General features: G+C 45.3%; 1 protein-coding gene across 2 annotated transcripts; it reads right to left on the reverse strand.

Annotated features, from left to right (window-relative positions):
* Positions 1-7,725: 7,725 nt before the first annotated feature.
* LOC146756742 (hydroxysteroid dehydrogenase-like protein 2) lies at positions 7,726-16,666 on the reverse strand. 2 transcript variants are annotated; one of them, XM_085524294.1, is made up of 11 exons: positions 16,612-16,666; positions 14,677-14,840; positions 14,161-14,259; positions 13,913-14,027; positions 13,511-13,680; positions 12,601-12,699; positions 10,706-10,900; positions 10,183-10,214; positions 9,096-9,288; positions 8,411-8,539; positions 7,726-8,034 (listed from the first exon to the last, which is right to left on the reverse strand). In XM_085524294.1, exons 1-11 carry the CDS (start codon positions 16,626-16,628, stop codon positions 7,922-7,924), a joined length of 1,326 nt encoding a protein of 441 aa, XP_085380420.1. In that variant the 5' UTR covers positions 16,629-16,666; the 3' UTR covers positions 7,726-7,921. The 2 variants fall into 2 exon arrangements, with proteins under 2 accessions (XP_085380420.1, XP_085380419.1); XM_085524293.1 differs by lacking the exons at positions 7,726-8,034; positions 8,411-8,539 and having other exon boundaries at positions 9,126-9,242; positions 10,125-10,214.
* Between the last annotated feature and the right edge of the window lie 3,202 nt (positions 16,667-19,868).

Here is a 19,868-nt window from a genome sequence, read left to right on the forward strand (position 1 = left end):
AGACACATAAAAGAAAGAAAAAGAGCAGAAGAGAAGGAAGGATACGGTTAAGAACAAAGGACATAAGATGGAAAGTGCTATAGAGGATTGGACTGGACATGAGCAGATCAGAGCTACACCAAGGTGTGGCTTCTCCCTGTGTCCCTGTCCACCACTGGCAACATCCCCCAGTGACAGGGATGATGCTGCCACAGCAGCTGATGGGGTTGTGGTCTGGGGTTATGTTCTATGCAGAGCCTCCACAACCTGCTACAGACCTCCAGTTCCCTGCCACTTCTTTTTTTTCCAGGTGTCTGCACACAAGGAACAGGTGTTCCCCATGCCCTGCATACTGGTAATTAGTGTGGGCAATTACTGTGTGGGAATTGGGGGAGGGAAATTCAGGGGTGGGATAGTGAGGAGGAATTGGAGGGGGCTGGGAAATTGTTTGGGTGGGATTGTAGAGATCAGATATGACTGCTAGGATGGGGAATATTTGGTTGGAAATACTGTCATTTCTATTACTCATTGCTTTGTATGATAAGTTATTAAATGCTTTATGTTCCCTCTGCTACATCTCTGCTTGCAGTCATTTGTGCAGTGACAAAGGTCCTCAGCTCTACATGCCCACCTCCAAGGTAGGATGGAGCACCACAGATGGCAGTGTTCCACAGCTGCCACCAGCAGCCCCAGCTCGTCCCTCCACACCTGAGGTGTGAGTGGCTGTGAGAGGAATGTCTCTGTGGAAGTGCAGCTCATTCCTCCCCTCTGATGGGGGCAGAAGGCATCTGCATTTCCCTCATGGCTCTTATTTCCTGCGTTACTGTGGGAAATAAGCTGAGCCACTGTGCCTCCCTACTATGGCAAGCTCTGCAGCTCTGCCACTGTCTTTATACTCAGCTGCTCCTGTGTGTAATGCTCCACACTTGGACCCTGCAGGGCCCAAAGGCCTCCTTGGCTGCTGTTACTCACCTGGACATTGAGGGTGCTGTGTCTCCAGTCTGTACCTGCTTCCAGGTGGCACTTGCAAGACACTGCGAGTCCACCTGGTTGGAACTGCAGTCAACAAACACAAACGTGAAAGAAATAAGAAAGGATTCTTTCATTTCACAGGCTTTCATCTCCATTGGAAGATGTTCTGCTGTGCAGCACAGCTGGGAGCATTTCATATGTGCCAAAAAGGGGGATCGGCCCAGGCCCCAAAGCAGCTCCGACTGTGCTGGGTTCCCCTATCACCTGGGCCCTGCAGTGGCCTCAGCTGTGCCTGGTCCCCCTCTGCTCTGGGCCCTGAGCTGGCCCCAGCTGTGCCTGGTCCTCCTCCATCCTGGGCCCCAAGGCCCTGCCTCTGCCTGCTCCCCCTCTGCTCCGGGCCCTGAGCTGGCCCTAACTGTGCCAGGCCCCCCTCTGGCACAGGCCCTGCCTCAAGCCCCGCCCCCTGTGGGCAGCAGTGCTAGTGCCTGTTGGTTTTGCTCTCTTCCCTCTTCTTTCCCTGTTCTCTTCACAAATGCTTTCAGATCCCCCAGGATGACGTGCACTGACACTGCTGCCTTCTTCCTGCACAAACTTTCTGGGCAGCTCAGCTTTTTCTACAGAGCAGCGTGCCTTTGGAAGTGCTTGGAGGATGTAAACTAACAGCAAGAGAACACTGAGCTCTTCTGGGTCTTTCTAGACATGGCAAAGAGACAGGAGAGTGTGCTCAGCCTCGAGTGGTTGCTTGTATGCAGAAATCACAGTTGTCAACACCTGTGCTGTTTTGCTGTAGGCAGTAGTGTGTGACAAGAAGCCTATAATTATCAATTTAGTGAACGTAATTAATTGTAACAGTTCCCCTTTCTTCTTCCCTTGACACTTGGGTTATGGAGTTCTCCTATGCTATGTGCTGGTGTAATACCTCTGAGCCACAGCACTGTTGCGTTTAGCAAAGCTCATGGCAACAGGCTTTGGCCAACCTCAGAGCTACGTAGATGATGAGAAGATATCTGATGATAGGAGAGAAAATGAACAAGCTCCAAGGTAAGTGTTGTTTTTTCCTTCTAGTCAGCACGCCATCGCTAAATCTTCCATGCTGTGACTTTTATCTTGATAGTGATGATCCCTTAACCTCACACCTTTAGCACAGCACTTTCTGTGGAGATTCCCACCAGTGACAAAGTATTAGTGCCGCTTTTCTGCCTGTTTCTTTTTTGTCTGTATTTTCCAGAATGTGGGTATTTCTTTCATTGCCCACAAACACTGCCCAGTGCAGGAGGAGGCAGGGACAAGAGTCAGGAGCAAGGGCAGAATAGTTTCTCTGTTAGTGAATGGAATGCCAATGTTTTCTGCATATGGACTTGCCATAGTGCTTCTTACAAGGCCTAACACTGGGATGAAATGTGCCCTGAAGCAGGTGTGCTTTTTAGGAAGGCAAAAGAGAAATGCAGATAATGCTAAGGGGGGCCACTAAGATGATCAGAGGGCTGGAGCACCTTTCCTATGAGAACAGGTTGAGGGAACTGGGCTTGTTGTGCTTGGAAAAGAGAAGGTTCCAGGGAAACCTCACTGTGGCCTTCTAGTATTTGAAAGGAGCGTATAAACAGGCAGGGGAATGGCTGTTTACGAGGGTGGATAGTGATAGAACAAGGGGGAATGTTTTAAAAGTGATATGGGGACGTTTAGGTTGGATATTAGGTTGATGTTTTTCACGCAGAGGGTGGTGACACACTGGAACAGGTTGCCCATGGAGGTTGTGGATGCTCCATCCCTGGAGGCATTCCAGGCCAGGCTGGATGTGGCTCTGGGCAGCCTGGTCTGCTGGTTGGAGACCCTGCACACTGTGGTCCTTTTCAACCCAGGTTATTCTATGAGTCTATGGCTGTACAATTGTATCAGACCTCAGGGAAGTCACGTGGAAGAGACAAGCCTTTGAAATTAAGCTTGATTCGCTTTGCCCCTCATACACCTGATCACTGCATCCCTTACTTGGCAAATGGTCTTTCTGTGGGGTGTAGATGAGGAAAGGGGAGGAGGAAAATAAAGCAGCTGCTTTGTCTTAGAGCTCTTGTTTCGTTGGGGTCTGGCCCTATTTTCTGAAACTAAAAGACAATGTGTGAAAGAAGGACAGGGAAAGGCACAAGGAGGTTTTGGTTTTGGTGCTGACTCCAGCTCGCTGCTTGTTGCTGGGAAAGGCACACTTAGCTCCAAGGAAGGATGCATGCGTGGAAATCCAGTGGCCAGGGGCAAGGGGTACCCAGCAATAGAGGGCAACAAGAGCTGGGGTGATTTGCTTTAAACTGCAGCCAGTGAAGTCCTGTCCCATTGGATCTGACATATGTCTCCCCATTCCCTTCCAGTTTGTGCAGAGATGGCATGAGACAGAGGGCATTGCTTTCTGCCAGACTGCAGGAGCAGAAGCATTTCAGGTACCTAAATGGTTTGGTTTCCTCACAGAATCACACAGAATCACAGAATTACCCGGGTTGGAAGGGACCTCAAGGATCATGTAGTTCCAACCCCCCTGCCTAGCAGGGCCACCAAACATACACCTTTACTAGATCAGGTTGCCCAGGGCCCCGTCCAACCTGGTCTTGAACACCTCCAAGGACGGGGCATCCACAACCTCACTGGGCAGCCTGTTCCAGGACCTAACCACTCTTCTAGTAAAGAACTTTCCCCTAACATCCAACCTAAATCTTCCCTCCTTCAACTTAAAACCATTTCCCCTAGTCCTGCTATTATCAGCCCTTTCGAAGAGTTTACTCCCCTCCTGGGAGTAAGTTCCCTTCAGGTATTGAAAGGCTGCAATGAGGTCACCCCGCAACCTTCTCTTCTCCAGGCTGAACAAACCCAACTCCCTCAGCCTGTCCTCATAGGGGAGGTGCTCCAGCCCCCTGATCATCTTCGTGGCCCTCCTCTGAACCCTTTCCAAAATCTCCATGTCTTTTTTGTACTGAGGGCTCCACACCTGGACACGGTACAACAGATGGGGCCTCACAAGAGCAGAGTAGAGAGGGACGATCACCTCCCTATCCCTGCTGACCACCCATCTCCTGATGGAGCCCAGGATCCCATTTGCTTTCTCAGCTGCCAGAGCGCACTGCTGGCTCATGTTAAGTTTCTCATCCATCAGCACCCCCAGGTCCTTCTCTGCTGAGCTGCTCTCAAGGACCACTCCTCCCAGCCTGTACAGGTGCCTGGGGTTCTTCCAACCTAAGTGCAAAACCTTGCACTTTGCCATGTTGAACCTCATTAGGTTCACTCAGGCCCACCTTTCAAGCCTGTCAAGGTCCCTCTGAATGGCATTCCTTCAACTGCACCACTCAGCTTAGTGTCATCATGCACACACACCCATGTGGACAAATTCTGTATAATCATCTCCTCACTCTGGTGATAAAATCTCCCCGAAGAAGGATCCTGCAGCCCCACCATGGCACCTTCTAACTAAGGAAGAGGACCTTTGGTGAAGAAAAGAGCACTTGGGCAGTATGAGTCTCCAAGCACATGTGCTTCGTGTCTCTAGGCTGCTGCTGAGACCCAAAGGTGCTGTAAATCCATATAACTACCTTCACTTTTGCAGTATGACTGAATTAGGCACAGAAATATGGAGAAAAGAGGCATTAAAATCAGAGCAGTTGGCCTTCAAGGCACACAGCTTTCAAAATGGCTTGGAGAGAAGAGCAAACTCTTTGCAAGTAACTATTACCACACAGTTCCATTTGGCTAAGTCAAAACATGTGCATTCTATTCGAGTATGATGATCTTTACATGCAGTTTATAACTGTAAAAAGGTCTGTTTCAACTTGGGGGGAGGGGAGCTGTGGTGAGAGCCATGGTTTGGAATCCTTCAGGGCCAGCATGCTTATCTGTGAGTCTGAGGGAGACGCGTCCAGGCCAAAGCAGGTGCTACAGAGAGAAAGGTTTGACACAAATGGTTTTATTTGACTGCTAGAGACAAATGAGTAGGAAGAAGCTATGATTTCTTTGCTGACTGCTGGTAAATCAGAACTGCAGACTGTAGGAGAGCTTAAAGGAGCAGTAGTAGGAGTGTGAATGAATGCTCTCTGTTCTGCACTAGGATGGATGTGTGACCAGCATGACATACCAATCTTCCACTCCCAAATCATGCTTTCCTGGAGGGCCTTCAAAACACTCTCACTGAGCCAAAAAAGACACTTTCTGGGCAGGGAAGGTCCCCAGAATGCCCATAGCCCCACCTGAGCACCTGACACTGGCACTCTGTGCCTGCCTCACTGAGCCTCTTTGTATTTTCACCTCTGCCCAGCATCATGTAGAAGGGCTGCCAAGGGCTGTGTGCCTGCGTGCTCCCCTTGTGACAGCATTGTGTTGTAGGTGCCAACAAAGGGAAAGCACGGACAGTGCAAAGTAGCTGATAATTGCATTAAATGGGACTGTTTTGGCAGCACTTTGATTGTGTGCTGAACATACTTACATGGATATTCATTAATTTAGGGGCTGAAGAGAGGCTGCAGCTCATTGCACAACATTCAGAGGTTCCCTCCCACATGCAAACGCATCTTTTGAAAAGCCAAGCCTTGATCTCGTTTGAGGTACCTTAGAAAATTTAACTGCAGTGGATCTGCTGAAGCTGAATTATTTGTGGAGAGAACATATTACATGTCTTCCCTTAGATCTAGTCACTACTTATCTCACATGTGCTGTTGTATTAGACAGAAAAAGCACAAAATGGTGTACTTCCTCTTGTTCCAAAGGAAGTGACAGTCGTTATTCTTTCCAGCAAATGTAATTGCATCAATTGTTTCTCACACAATACTCACAATTCAGGTTTCCAAAAGAACAGCTAAACTATAAAGCAGAGGGGAGCTGTTATTCACAGGTGTTGGATTAGATCTAATTTATGAGTGTAGCAGAAGCTACTTAGATGCGGGTGCTTAAAGCACATTCCTTCCCCCTATATTCTGAAAGAATACTTAGACCACTCAAGGATATTTCAATACCCTGAGCTTTTCCTGGAAATGCTTGAATATGGCGTAGGCAAACGAGAGATAAAGGAGAATCTTATAGCACAGGCAGATGACTAATGATGGTGCAAGCCATAAAAAAACACAGGACTACTAACAAGGGAATGGAGATCAGCTGAGTAACCAAAAGAACAGGGTTTCAAATATTCATTTTTACACAAATGCAATTGTGATAGAGTAGGTGCATTATTCCGAGGGAAGGCAGAAAGTGAGATAGAGTAAAAGCTCTGCACTGTGCTGGTCACAGCACATTCAGCATTTTGCAAGCAGCTCCCAGCTGCATAGAATTGAGCAACACACCCATGAGCAGCCCACAGCACTGGAGGTGCTGCTGCCCTGCTGTCACCTACAGGTTGTGCTTAAAAGTACTACTATATGTGAATACTTATGCTGCAGCTCTCTCCAGCTCCTCCAGATCTGAGCAAGACTGGATCAAAGAAGGGTAAGGTGCCCTGTTTTTTGAGGCAGCAAGTTTTTTATTCATAGGGGAAAAGAGGTGTAGTCCAACATGAACATGTGCCTCTAAAATCGTTGTCAGTCTTCAAGGGAGGGAGCTGGAATTTCATCTGATTAATTTTTCCCCACTCTCAGTTCTCAGGAGGGTCACCGGCTGAGGAACTGGCAAAACTCTTTTCCCATTTTGTTTTCAACCTTTACCTTTTGTCAGCTCACTCTGCATCTTCTAGATCCCAGCCACCCCCAGTTTCCAAACACACCACCTTCTCACCCATCCTCTGCTCATACATGAGGTACCGCCAGCTGATGTTTATTCAGCTCAGAGAACAGCAGCGTATCTAACGGTCTTTAGTTATTAACACAAAAATCTTACCATGTGCTCACACCAAGACAATCTGGTACCATCACCCTTTCAGGTCATGCAGCAAAGCACTTGTTTGACTGCTTTTGAAAGATTCTTTTTCTTGCACTATCCCCTCAATACTCTTCATCTTATCTAGATGAGAACAAGCCACATCTGCTTACATCTCCTTCCAGATGTAACAGCCCTGGCAATCCTAAGGCATACTTCCTGATTGCACTGCTGCAACCAGCATTACACATACAGTATTGCATAATGTAGCCAAGTGTGGGAACAACCACACAGCCACAGGCAAGCTGTCACCTCAAAAGGAAAGTTCCTTCATGTTTTTCATGGCGCTGGGACTGCAGAGTGCATAAGTGAATTCAACATTCTCTGTATTATTACCAGAATTCAACAGGGATGGAACCTTTACAGCACAAATAATTTTGTTTGAGCCCAGGCTTTGAAGACTATAAACTATTTGACCATTGCACGAGTTAGAAAATAAATTCTAAGTCTTGAAATATTCTCTACATACTTAGGAGTAAAATGCCCTACATTTTGAGCAGTTCTGTTGGCAACACTGTGAGGTTGCTACCTCTGGCTTTGCACGTGCTCTTGAACCAGGAGGAGGATCTGTGCTCTTGTCCACTTAGAGAGCATTTGTGCTTTTTCTCATGAGTTTCCATTCTTTCCATGCTAAAGAGGGAAGGTGATGTGCCTGTAAACATGTTGTAGTTTAAACCTTCTGGTGCTGCACGCAGGTGCTGTGGGAGGGATTACCTTGTTTGTGGCAGTCTGGGCTGGGGGTGTGTTTGTGTGAAGATCTGCAAGGTGATATTTGCTCCTCCCAGACTTCTTATGGGACATGCACGCATGCAAGCAAATATGTAAAAGAAAACCCACTTCAGGTGTGTTGCATTGCTCCAAAGGAGTGTAAGAAAGGAAAACACCAGTTACATAATAGAAGTATTCTCAAGAAGGAATTGTTTAATCACAAACACCTTTCAGTCTTAATAAAACTAAATTAGATCTTCTCTAACAGATCAGCATTTTATCCACAGTTGTTATACACACAAATAAAGAGAAAAAAGTAGATTATCGTTTTAAAATGTAGCACTGCTATTATAAAAGAAAGGCTGGATGTTCTGCTGGTACAGCTTCTCCCTCACAGTTTAGCATTAAACTGTGTCAGCATCTTCTCTAGCTTCAATGCTAGTGCCATGTTACCTTTAATCCTTAATTTTCCTGACATGAAGGCCATGGTTGGCTTTAGTTTACCTAAAAAGAAGACACAGAATCATCAGGAAAAGGAAAGGAACTGGAGATTGCGATATCATATAGTAGTTACTTTGCTACCAAGTTCTACTGTAAAAGCATCAGAAAAGAGGTTCAACAGATTGACTGGATGCTTTCTGAAGCTACGCTCTGAAAAGTTCAATAGCTACTGAACAAAGCAGTAGATATTTTTATTATAAAATCATGGACTCACAGAGTGACTTACGTTGGAAGGGAATTTAAAGGCCATGCACTTCCAGCTACAGCTCATCCAATTCCAAGACCACAAAGAGAGGTGAGCCTGTCAGCTCATCCATCAGCAAGATGTTTCCTGCCACCAGTAGCTGCCTCAGTTCTGCCAAACCCGTTTGTTACTCACCAGTGAACATCTTCACAAAGTCGCCACTCGACATGCTCATCACAACATCAGCTGCTGCAGGAGGCTTCCCAAACCCAGCACTCCCACTGCTGGTTTTCAGGTCAAGGTACCAAGTGCCTCCTTCATCACCTGAGTGGAACAGGGAGAACCTGTGGCAGCACCACAAGGACTGTGTGCCCTGCCCTTTGCTACCCCCGCCTGTTTTTCTCTCCCATCTTCGTGCTAGACGTGCTGGAGGTGCTGTGCCAGAAGCTGCCCCGCACTCTCTGTGCAGACAAGGTCAGCCCCAGCAGATGCCCCACAGTGCCACAGTGTCAGGGGACAAGGCAGTGGCTGCTGGTGGAGCTGGAGGCAGCAGGGGTTTGGAACAGAACTACCATGCTGACCCTGTGCAGCACGGCCAGCAGGGTGACACAGCAGAAATGAAACACCACGAAAACACACCACAGTCCCCAAAAGAGCAGCACATGCTGCTGATGCAGAAAGCATCTCCCTGTGACAACAGCAGCAGGGTAAATCCCACATGTGCTGAAGTTGGCTCTGAAAGGCAGCATCTTACAGAGCACACCCAAAGATGTCCCTGTTCCTAGACCAGTTATAAAAGACAAGTATTTACATGTGAAAATACAGACTGACTCTTGCTAGAAAAGTGAGCATTTGAGAATTTTACAAGTGATGGTCTTACCTGACAATTCAAACTGAAAGACGCCCTGCGTGGATTTCACTATTTCTTTATTGAGTTCTCCCTGAATAACTCTGAATGTTTCTGCAACAGGCCCCGCTGAAGCTGATTCTTTATTAAGCTTGGCTCCACCTGATGCCTGTGAAGCACCTAAAAGAAACAGATGGATTCTCTGTAAAATGCTGGAACGCTCTATCTCACTTATCTTTCTAAGAATATATATGTTTTCAGCAGTTCTTCTGCAAAAGCTTCTAAGGTGTGAATCAATTCACTACTTTAATCAGCAACTTTGTACACTGCAGTGAATGTGCTCATTTAACATTAAGAAAGAGCATTTGCAATTTATAAGGCATGTAATGCTTAGCAGCCCCTAAAAGCCATGCAGAAGGACAGTGTATCAGGAAATAATTATTCTACTCAGTGAATTGCTACTGTGTTGGAGATCTGGGCAGTTGGCAGTATCAGTTCCTGGCAGAAAAGTCTAAGTGCGCACTCACAAATAGTATTTTCAAGGGAACTGGGCTCTTTTCAAACTTAGCCTCTTTCTTTCCTATATTTGTTTTGGCACTCCTATAAAACATATCCAGTATTCCTATTTGCCCTCCAATAGAAACATCACTATTCTGAAAAAGTGAACCTGATGCTTTTGTAAAAAAACAACTTCTCTATTTCATCTTGTAGACATTCACATCATGTACGACTGTGAGAACTTCATGTAGGAATAGAAGCTTCTCAAGTTCTCACACTGCAAGAAAGATGTAACACTCCTGCAAAATATGCTGATTGCTTGTGATTTTTTTACAGCAATATTTACTCATAATCTTCATGCCACTTAACTCTGGTGGTAAAAAGCAAAAAGGTTGTTCAAAACAAGGTGCTGATTATGAACTGTGAAAGTTGCAGACACTAAAGTCACTTCCATAAATCAAACAGCCCAAATACAATAGATTTTGCCACATAGCTTGAATGTAGTCCAAAAGTAACTTGAAATAGAGGAGGCATTCATTATCATCACAAATAATCGACGTGTACATGCAGAGGTTGCCCTTCCACGGCCTTCTGATTATGTGGCTGTCATGTCAGTTTCAGCATCCAAGAAGAAGTCAGGCATCAGGGGGTGACCTAAAGGGGAGTTGAACAATAACAGTAAGCCCAAGTAAGGGTGAACAGCACAAACAGGAATCCATTCTGAAGGCAACAGCACCTCAATTTACCAGTAAATGAACTACAGGTTGAAAGAAGACGAGGTGACATGTTTAGGTTCTGGTACATTTAAAATCAGACCCAGAAGCCTCTTACAAATTCAGTCAGAAACATCTGAAGATGAAGAAACACTATCTCACTATTTGGAAAATAGTAATACATGCGCTTGTGGTGCAGGTTTATTTTCTTTTTGCTAATGGGTTTAATATATATATATATATATATATATATTTTTTTTTTTTTATAGGCATTGATTATTAGAGCCTCAGTGGACTATTATGTGCTTTCCCAGAATCCACATTCTCAAACGTGAGGCAAAGCATCTTTTGACTGAGTCAAAGGAATATATCCATATTCCCCATATGGCCTTCCTTCCTTTGCAAGCTTCTCATTTTAAAGATCTCTTTTACCTGGTGCAATTGCATAGACATCAAAATCCTTAACGCCTTCTTCTCTCAGTAGAACTTCATCAATAATGAAGTTTCCAGTGAAAGTTTTCGGCTTTGTTAAAATGCAATATGCAGCATCTGCAATTATGTCAGTTTTTCTGCACTGCTTCTCTATTCCGGATCCTCCCAGCATATCCATAGCAGCTGTATGTATGGCTGGAAAATTCAGAGGACAGGAAATTACAAGTTTAACACTAATGACATCACATACTCATCTCTTTGGCAAATGCATAAACTTTATTCTCCTCTCACGTGAAAGTAAATCATGAGAAGACTAAACTGTGAAATACCATCAACCAGCGAAGAATGGTCAACCAGCAAACAATCCTCAAAGTGTAAAGATTCCCTTACTTGAAAAGTATTAAAGGAACCAAAAGAGGAATAAAGGGAAGAACTCCTTGTAATATTCATATTATTCAATGCTTCTATCAATACTTTCCACACAAAGACTTCCTCTGGCTTTATTCAGGACATGAAAAACTAACAGGACAACTATCTTTCTCAAAGTGAATGTGCATCAGCAATTAACATTTTCTGCAGCCATTACCATACTGAAAATCTCAATTTTAGCCCCACAATAACTTGTGAGATAACAAAGGGACTCTAAGTTAAAGATGAGAAACTCAATAGCACAAACTCAAACTTTTCCTGGCTTATGCTCCTCTACTTTCACATTACAGCCAATTATTATTGTTCTAAATATAGCAAAACTATGGGCAAAGACTGATATGAAAAACCATCTACTGTCCTGCAATCTGCACATCCTTCCATCTATTTCATACAAAGTGCTGCTGGTTTTCCATTAATTCATACATACAGCATCTTCCACTTTGACCCTGCAGTACCTCTACTACTCATTCACACTCTTACATCCTTTTGGCAGGCTACCTCTTTCACTTTTAGTTAAATCGAGAGCTCGTAACATCTCACTATCAGCATATTTTCTTGTTTCAAGGAGCTGGATGAACCAATAGAACCATACTAGCACAGTGTCAATCTCCAGCATTGAAGCTGATCACATATATATGATGTTCTTTAAATTAAAAACTTTGTAATTGTAATGTAGATACTACAGAAGTCACCTCTCTCACTCTCTAAAGTAGTTAACTTTTGTTTTGGCAGATAAACCTTTCAAAACAACATTTTTCTTCCTAGACTGAACATTACAAACTTTTATACTTCAGAACATGAACAGTTTTCATCAAGGAAACACTGATACATACAAATTTTGAAAGCTCACTTACTGCTTCTAATGCTTTCAAGACACTGGTCTCTTTGTTCAGCAGCTACCAAACCTTCAACAGCAGCCCTGGTCCTCACTGACCCATGGACAATAAACTGGAGCTAGTATAAGATGGGCACACCAAGTTATTTTTCTGCTATGCGGCCCTTCAGTGTGCTGTGACTTGCAAGAAGTGTTGGATGGTTGTGTGAAGAAGCAATTGATTTCCCACTCAGCCAAAACTTTTTTTTTTTTTACATCTACAGAGGTACATATCTTGTCAGCTTCATCTATTTCCTGGCAATCTAACTAGCTGGGGATTCTAAATATTAACATAATATTAATATCTAAATATTAACATAAATGTCCAATACTACTCAGGGATGGTGTGCAAACCAAAGTTTGAGTCATGTTGAAAGGAGCAGTGACAAGACAGGAGAAAAAGCAGAATGTGCTCAGGCTGAAGGCAAGTTTAAGTGAAAATAGGAAGGCAACAGTGAGAACTAGGAAAGAAAGCCAATACCCACACAACATCTTTGATCACAAAAAAATACACAGAAGTGCTCGGTGTTCTGAATCAGTCCTAAATAAGACCACCTGTATAGGACAAAACACAACAATTCAAAATAATCACCTGTTTTAGGCCATAAAGCATTGACAGCAACTTCTCCTTTAAATTCTTCTGCCATTCCCAAGACACACATGGACATGCCATATTTACAAATTGTGTAGGCTACAAAAAGCACACAAAAATCCCATATTTAGTAGGATACATATTTAGTCTACACATAGAATTTTACTTTTGAAGGATGTAAGTCACGGAAAAATCAACTTTCTGGGGTCAGAGCATCATCTTCCTACAGTACAGAAACTCTCCCAGCTCCTACCACCCCCTTCAGATACAAACTGACCCTTTTGAGTTTGAGTATTGAATTGGGGAAGGAAAAAAAAAGGAAAAAAGCACGTTGTAAATCCTTTTTGTATACTCTGAGAAGAGGATGTTGCAGAGAAGGAACATGGACTTGCAAGAGGAGTTTAACCATGTTCCAAGTGTTGAAGTTTAAAAGATAATCCACAGGTTTAAGATGAGCAACATATGTTCTAGCCCAAAGACGCAATTGGGGCCTCCTTCACTCCTCAAAGATAATTTCTATTTAAAAAGACAGCAATGAGCTTTATCGCTATCAAATCAAATGTGGAAGCACAGAGAAAAAAAGATTTTGCTTTCCTATCTCTATTGGGAATAGAAAACATGGTGTAGTATTAAGAAATCCTATGAAAAACTCTTATCTCTTACCTGCAGAACCTTCTTGGAAATATAAATGCCACGCTAGGGGCATGAGATTTGTACTGTGTTTTATCAGAAAACAATTTTCTTTCACCTTTTCTTTCAGTGCAAAACACTCTGAGGAACCATTCCTGTCAGTCTCTTGTGAGCACTAAAAACACAATATCTGGAATTCTTGGCTGGCGCTCCTGCACACGTCATTAGTTACTCACACATTTCTCGACACATAACAGCAAAGGCAATGGATGCTACTTACCACAGTGATTTTTTAACCACGTGGGTTTCATATTCAGAGGTGGGCTGAGGTTCAGGATATGGGGGTTCTTACTTTTCCGTAAGTGGGGAAGGCACACAACTTCTGTGCAGCAACTTCTACTAAAGCAGATATTCCAGATGTTCGGAAGCAATAGTCTCCTTGTAATAGTTCTGGAAAGGGAGTAAACCATGATGTGCTAACAAGCCAGATTACCAGTGTAGAGAATCATCTAGTCCCATATTTCTTACCTTCTGCTCACATATTTATCTCATTTTTAAAACCACATTTGAAAAATAATACAGTATATATGCGTTTAGTTATTATTACTCTCTGCACCAAGATCTCAGACAAACTGAGACAGCATTAAACATTTTGTCAAAATGGCTTTGCCTCAGCACTTACGTGAGGTAGGTTCCTCGTACGTTGACATCCATCATAAGATTGACCTTCTTGGTTTCTGTTTCCAAAGTGCCGGTCAAAGAGATGGCGCTTGCATTGTTCACCAAAATATCAATCCCTGGTTTTAAAGTAAGTCACCTCACATTAGCAGTGAAATAAGAAAAAACAGGAGTAAAGCAGGTTAGGCTGTTCTTTCCTCTTCTTCTTCATTGAATAATCTGCTTGGTAGACTCCCCTGCCCCTCAGCATACCTCCAAATGTCTTCACAGCTTTCTCCACGGCGCTGATAATTTGCTCTTCTTGCCTCACATTAACGATGCATGGCAATGCCTTTCCTCCAGCTGCTTCAACTGCGTGATTAGAAAAAAGCACACTTAGAATTTGTCTCTCAGACTGCACAAACTGACTACTGAGATTTTCTCATTCAGTGAATGCATTAAAAATTACACCTTTCAAACTCTGACTCTTTTACATACTGCATAATGAATAGGGATGCCACAACAAAATCCTAACACTGAGAATGTACATGGCTCACCACACATTTTAATTAACATAACATTTTTACCTTTATGCACATGTGTATTCATTAACATCAAACTTAAATACCTCACAGAATTCCTGGGAGGCAGGAGAAGCACTTGGGCTCATTCTTTTAAAGCTGAATGGGAGCTAGGAGAGTCAGAGCAGTTTCCCACTCATACGCAAGAACTAAGCAATGACACACACACACAGCCCACAGTCTGAAGCCCACCCTGATTACAACTTACTCTCTTCTGCAGCTGTGTAGATAGTCCCAGATAGTTTAGGATGGGGCTCTGCTGTCTTGGCAGCGATCACAATGTTTGCACCATCCCTGGCAGCCTTCAGAGCAATGGCTTTGCCAATTCCCCGGCTCGCACCAGTGATGAAGAGCGTGCAGCCTGCTAGTTTCCTGAAGATGTGAAGGAGGTAGAGGGGAAACAAGAGGGGGAACAAAGCAAAATCTGGAACTCAGTGACTTCTTGCAGTCTTTGGGGACAAAAACAATCACTGCAGTCTTAGCAAGAGGCAACTGCCTTCAACATTTTACAAGGAAAACAGACCCAAAATACAGAATAAATGGATAAAGCTACAGAAAAGCCTTTCACCACCACTGAAGACTTTTCAGTCAGACAATAATCCAAGGCTGCCCACAACAGAACTGCTGCATTCTCCAAAAGCAGAAAAGGAGTGACCTCTAAAAACAACAAAACCAACCAATTCTAACGTTTTGATACTCAGTGCAGCTCTCTGTAATTTAATTCTTTTGGCCCTCTGAACACAGAGGACCAGTAGCTCAACACGCTGTAAAGGCAAAGTCCAGGATCACAATCCCAATGCAGGGTGCCAAAGACAAGAGCCAAAAATCAGATTTTCAAAAATGACCATGATTTTCCTTAAGGCTTTAACAGTAAAACTCAGTTTGCAAGTAACTGCATTTAACCCAATAAATCCCCACAAGTCTGTCCAACCAACCAGCAGGCTGACACAGCTGTGCAAACGACTTGTGACTGAGCCCCTGTGTACAAAGGTGTCACACAGAGTGGAAGCACCAGTGAGATAAAAAGGAACTGGGAATATTGCATGAGCATTTCAGCACAGTGTGAGGAGAACCAAAGTTCACCTGCAGCTGAGACTTGCAAGGGAAGCCAGTGGCAACTTGTTTATCTGCTATAATGTGGGTAGGAAGAGCATGAACAAGGAAAAGGCGTTGCTGAGTGGCATGGGTGATTCAGTGAGAGCAGACACTGGTAGTGCCTTGCTTAGGAACATGGTTTACCAGGACATGAGAAACTAGCCATAGATGAGAGGTAATCTTAGAACTTGGAAGGTTGGAAAAGACAATATAGTCCAACCTTCAACCCATCCCCACTATGGCCACTAAATCATGTCCTTCAGTGCCACATCTAAACCCTTCCTGAACATCACCAGGGATGGTGACTTCACCACTTCCCTGGGCAGCATGTTCCAATGCATCATCAATCTCAGTAGGTAAAATCAAGCCTGGTGAACCTGATTGACTTCTGTGATAGAATGAAAGGATTTGAGGCCAAAGTGATAACAGCTGACACCATTCACATTAGCAAGGCTTTCATTACCATCTCTCAAAATACTTTTGTATCCAAGTAAATACATAATAGTCTGGATGGTTGAACAGCCTAAGGGGTAAGAGAAATGTTAACTGGACAGGTTCAGGGAGTTAGAATCATGCAGGTGGGCTCCTTTTGCAGCAGGCACGGCCGCAACCAGGGCAGCCCACAGGCTGCACCGTGGGCGCTTTCTGCACTCGTACAGGATCTCATGACTACTGCTTGCAACACACGGGAACGAATAAGGTCAACGTATGTCCCCGTTCATTAGCAGCGCAGAAATAACGCCGCAGCAGTCACTCAATTCAGATTCCACAGCAAACCCACAGCCGCACTTTGCCCTCCGGACGTGCACACAGCTCGGCCCGTGAGCAAACAGCACCGAGCGGGACTCCAGGTCCGACCCAGCTGCTCCGGGGCCACCGTGCCCGGCCGCGGCCTCCACCCCGCGTCCCATCGCCCTCAAGGGGCTGCGGAGCACGCGTCTGTCCCTCCACCCGGCCCCAGCCCCGGCTCCAGCTCTGCCCCGGCAGCTCCTGTGGCTCGGAGCTCGCGGCCCCGCTGAAGGAAGGAGGAAAGCCCGTGTCGCCTTACCCAGTGTTGGGCAGCATGGCGGCACGGCCATGGGGCGGCTGTCGGCTCGGCACGGGACGTGCTCCCCGCTCACACTGCCCTCCGCGCAGCCGCGGCCCGGGGAGCCGGGCGGAGCCAGGGCCGAGCGGGGCGGGATGAGGGGCGGGTGATGGAAGTATCGGGATGAGTTCCCTGCGGGAGTACGCCTCGTTCAACCAAGCCAAAGCCTTGCACGTTTTCACTGACAAAATTAAAATCGCATCTGAGATCTCGCCCTCAAGGAAAGGAGTGAATGACCAAACTGAAGTGACAACTGAAACGATTTATTATTGAAACAACCTGTCCTTACAACTATCGGTCTATCCACTACCACCTCGGGCCACTATGCGGGCGCCGATATGACCCCACTGCAGGGTGCTCACTCGTCATCTTCATCGGTGCGCAGCCAGCAGCCTTCCTCTACCCAGACAGAGCTGGTGAAAGGTGGGCGCTGCGGGTCCTCCCAAGGCTCCCACTCCTCTGGCATCACCGTGACTTCATGCTGTATGTTCACCGTGAGCGATAAGGAGTGGAAAAGCAGGCCGGCCTCAGGAGCACGCTGCTCTTGCTCTCTTGGGCGCCAGGGACGTTCCTGCAGCGCTGGGTTGCGTGGCAAGCTGTCTCCCATGTAAGATGAAGCAGTGAACGACAAGGAAGTACAAATGTCTCCAGGGCTCCAGCCGCTGTTTGGTCGCAGCAGGGATGGGTCCAGAGGCTGGTTCATTCCCCAAGCTGCTGCAGCACGCATTGGCCGGCTGTGAGAGGCTCGAGCTTGGCATCGGCTGCGGTTTCTCCTTCGGCGCTTGGGAGGCCGGGGTCCCCTGGCTGCAGCCGCCTGGGTGCCGGCTGCCGGACCCGCTGCCTGCAGGCAGCCCCTGCGGGAGCAGGAGCAGCAGCAGCAGCAGGAGCAGCAGCAGGGGCCCGTCTCGGCTCTCCTTCTCCGGGCAGATCTTGGCCTGCGCTGCTCGAGGAGCCGAGAGCTCTCTCCTCCGAAGTCTGGGTTCCAGTTGACGAGAGGCTGCAAAAGGCAAAGGAGAAGAGTCAGTTGTTATCACCTTGCGCTTGAAAGACAGCAAGGTACAGGAGATTTTCAATTGCTAAAGACGGACATGGGAGTGAGCAGCATCACGAGTCGATCCTTGACCACCTCTTGCAGGGTGGGAGCGTCTTTGCTCAGTCCAATTGAAGTTTGTCCTTGCATACATTTCTGCGACAAAGCGGTTTTCGCTGTGCCACTCGGCAAGTGAAATCCTTCTGAACACCCTGGGGGTTCTGATGGGGTGTCATTGTGATGGCACGTGTTTGTGATGGGGGCTTCGGCCACTCCCAACATGGAGTCACAATGATCACCCCAAGGTGATGCCCAGCCCTTTTCACCAGAGCTGTGCTCTGTCCTTTCATCCCCATCTTGTCTCAATGCAGTGCTGCTTATAAATCAGATTATAAATCAGATATAATTCCATGGGCTTTTCTGAACTCTCATGATCTGCAAACAAGAAGAGAGCAAGAGTTTCTACTGCTTTGTCCAGTATTTAATGAAATGTTCATCTCTGATCTGTGGTTTCATCTCAGTTTAAAGCTGGTTCTTTTTTTGCCTGTTTAAATGTACAAAGTATTTGTTGAGCGAGGGTCAAATCGCAGCTTTTACAATGTTGAGTTCTGGCCATGTTTTGGATCTGTGATATCCACATTTACTGCCATTCAAACCATTCCTCAGTTCCCTTCAGCAAAACTTTGGAACAGAGCTATTAATCATGAGGCAAAGTGACAAAAAGCAAAACATAAAACACATACATAAAAATGTTATTCAACAAGTAAAGTAACTGTCATGGGTTAGCCCTCAGCTGTACCTTCAGAAATGGCCTGGAAAAGCACATTCTTTTTCAGTCAGTCAGCCTCCTTGATGATGATTCTCTTTCTTCTTATTTAGAGACTTAAAGCCATCCCTGTCTTTCCTCACATGGCTTCCTAACATTGCATCTGTGTTAGGAAAGCTGGGATTTAAATGTGATGCAGTATTTGAAATGAGGCTGGAAAAGGTGCTGCCTTCAAACCTTGGGAGGAAAGCATTACTAACAGAATATTGGCCTCTCATACCACGCATCTACAAAATGCCCATCCTCATTTTGACTTGACATGGTGTAAGCATGAATAAGATGTGGATCTCTAAGAGAAGACGTAACTAAATCCTGCTGCAATGCCTAGCAAGGAGAACATTTTTTCTGTAATGACTGTGTATAATGACTCAAAGAGAAGACATATAACAGTATTTCTTTATGTTTTGTGGATAATACTTCTTTTGGTTTTCACCTTTTCTGCAGATAGCAAACTGCCCTCTGTTACTGTGAGATGTATGCCACCTAACTGAACATGATTTTGCTGGAGATGCATCCAGAGCAGAACAAAGCTGTCTCTGGCTGCCCCTGTGTTTTCCCCTCTCCATTAAAGCAGTAGTTCATCCTGTGGGATGAAAGCTTACTGTGCTGCCCTGGGGGATAGTGATTGTGAATGGCAACTGTGTCAGGGCTGTGTCTGGCTGCTTGTGTGGTTGTACACATGTTTAGAGGGGAGAGAGGACAGGACTGTCATATCCATATATAAGCCATTATGGATTCGAGCCCAATGGAACAAGAAATTCAGTAGCAATAGACAAGGAAAAACAGAAAGATGGAATCTTTGTTTTCTGATTATGTGTTTATGCTATACTGCTTATCCAGGGATGAGCATGTGTCCTAGAGGCAGCATCATGGGAACATAGACAGGTATCCCACCACCTTCCACTCAGGTCCTCAGTGCTGTGCTGTGGGGTATTGTGGGAGCTGATGGTGCTGACTATGAGGGGTACTTGATCCTTGCATGACAAACTTTCATGTGGTGCCATTCTTGGACTTTATGCTCTAAACAGACAAGGCTGAACAATGTGCCAGTCTGCTCTGCACTGTAAGGACAAACCCCACAGTGGGTGCTAAAATTCTTCTGGACATTTGCATTCCACAGGATTTTTACATGAGTGTAGAAATGCTCTGCTTATAAATCCGTTCCTCAGGTCACAGCTTTTGTAAAAAAGAAGTGACTAAACAAACTTGTTGCCCTGTTATCAGAAACTGAAGAAAAACTTCAGATTCTTTTAGTGGCCATTCCAGTTAATAAGTGAAAGAAAACCAGCTCTAAAGCCTGTGTAAAATACAGGCGCTATCTGCAAGGTGCTGAAGGTAATGAACGACGCTGATCGCTAACTG

The sequence above is a fragment of the Coturnix japonica genome, chromosome 26, assembly GCF_054131305.1.
Source record: "Coturnix japonica strain WE chromosome 26, WE-NBRP24, whole genome shotgun sequence".
NCBI lineage: Eukaryota > Metazoa > Chordata > Aves > Galliformes > Phasianidae > Coturnix > Coturnix japonica.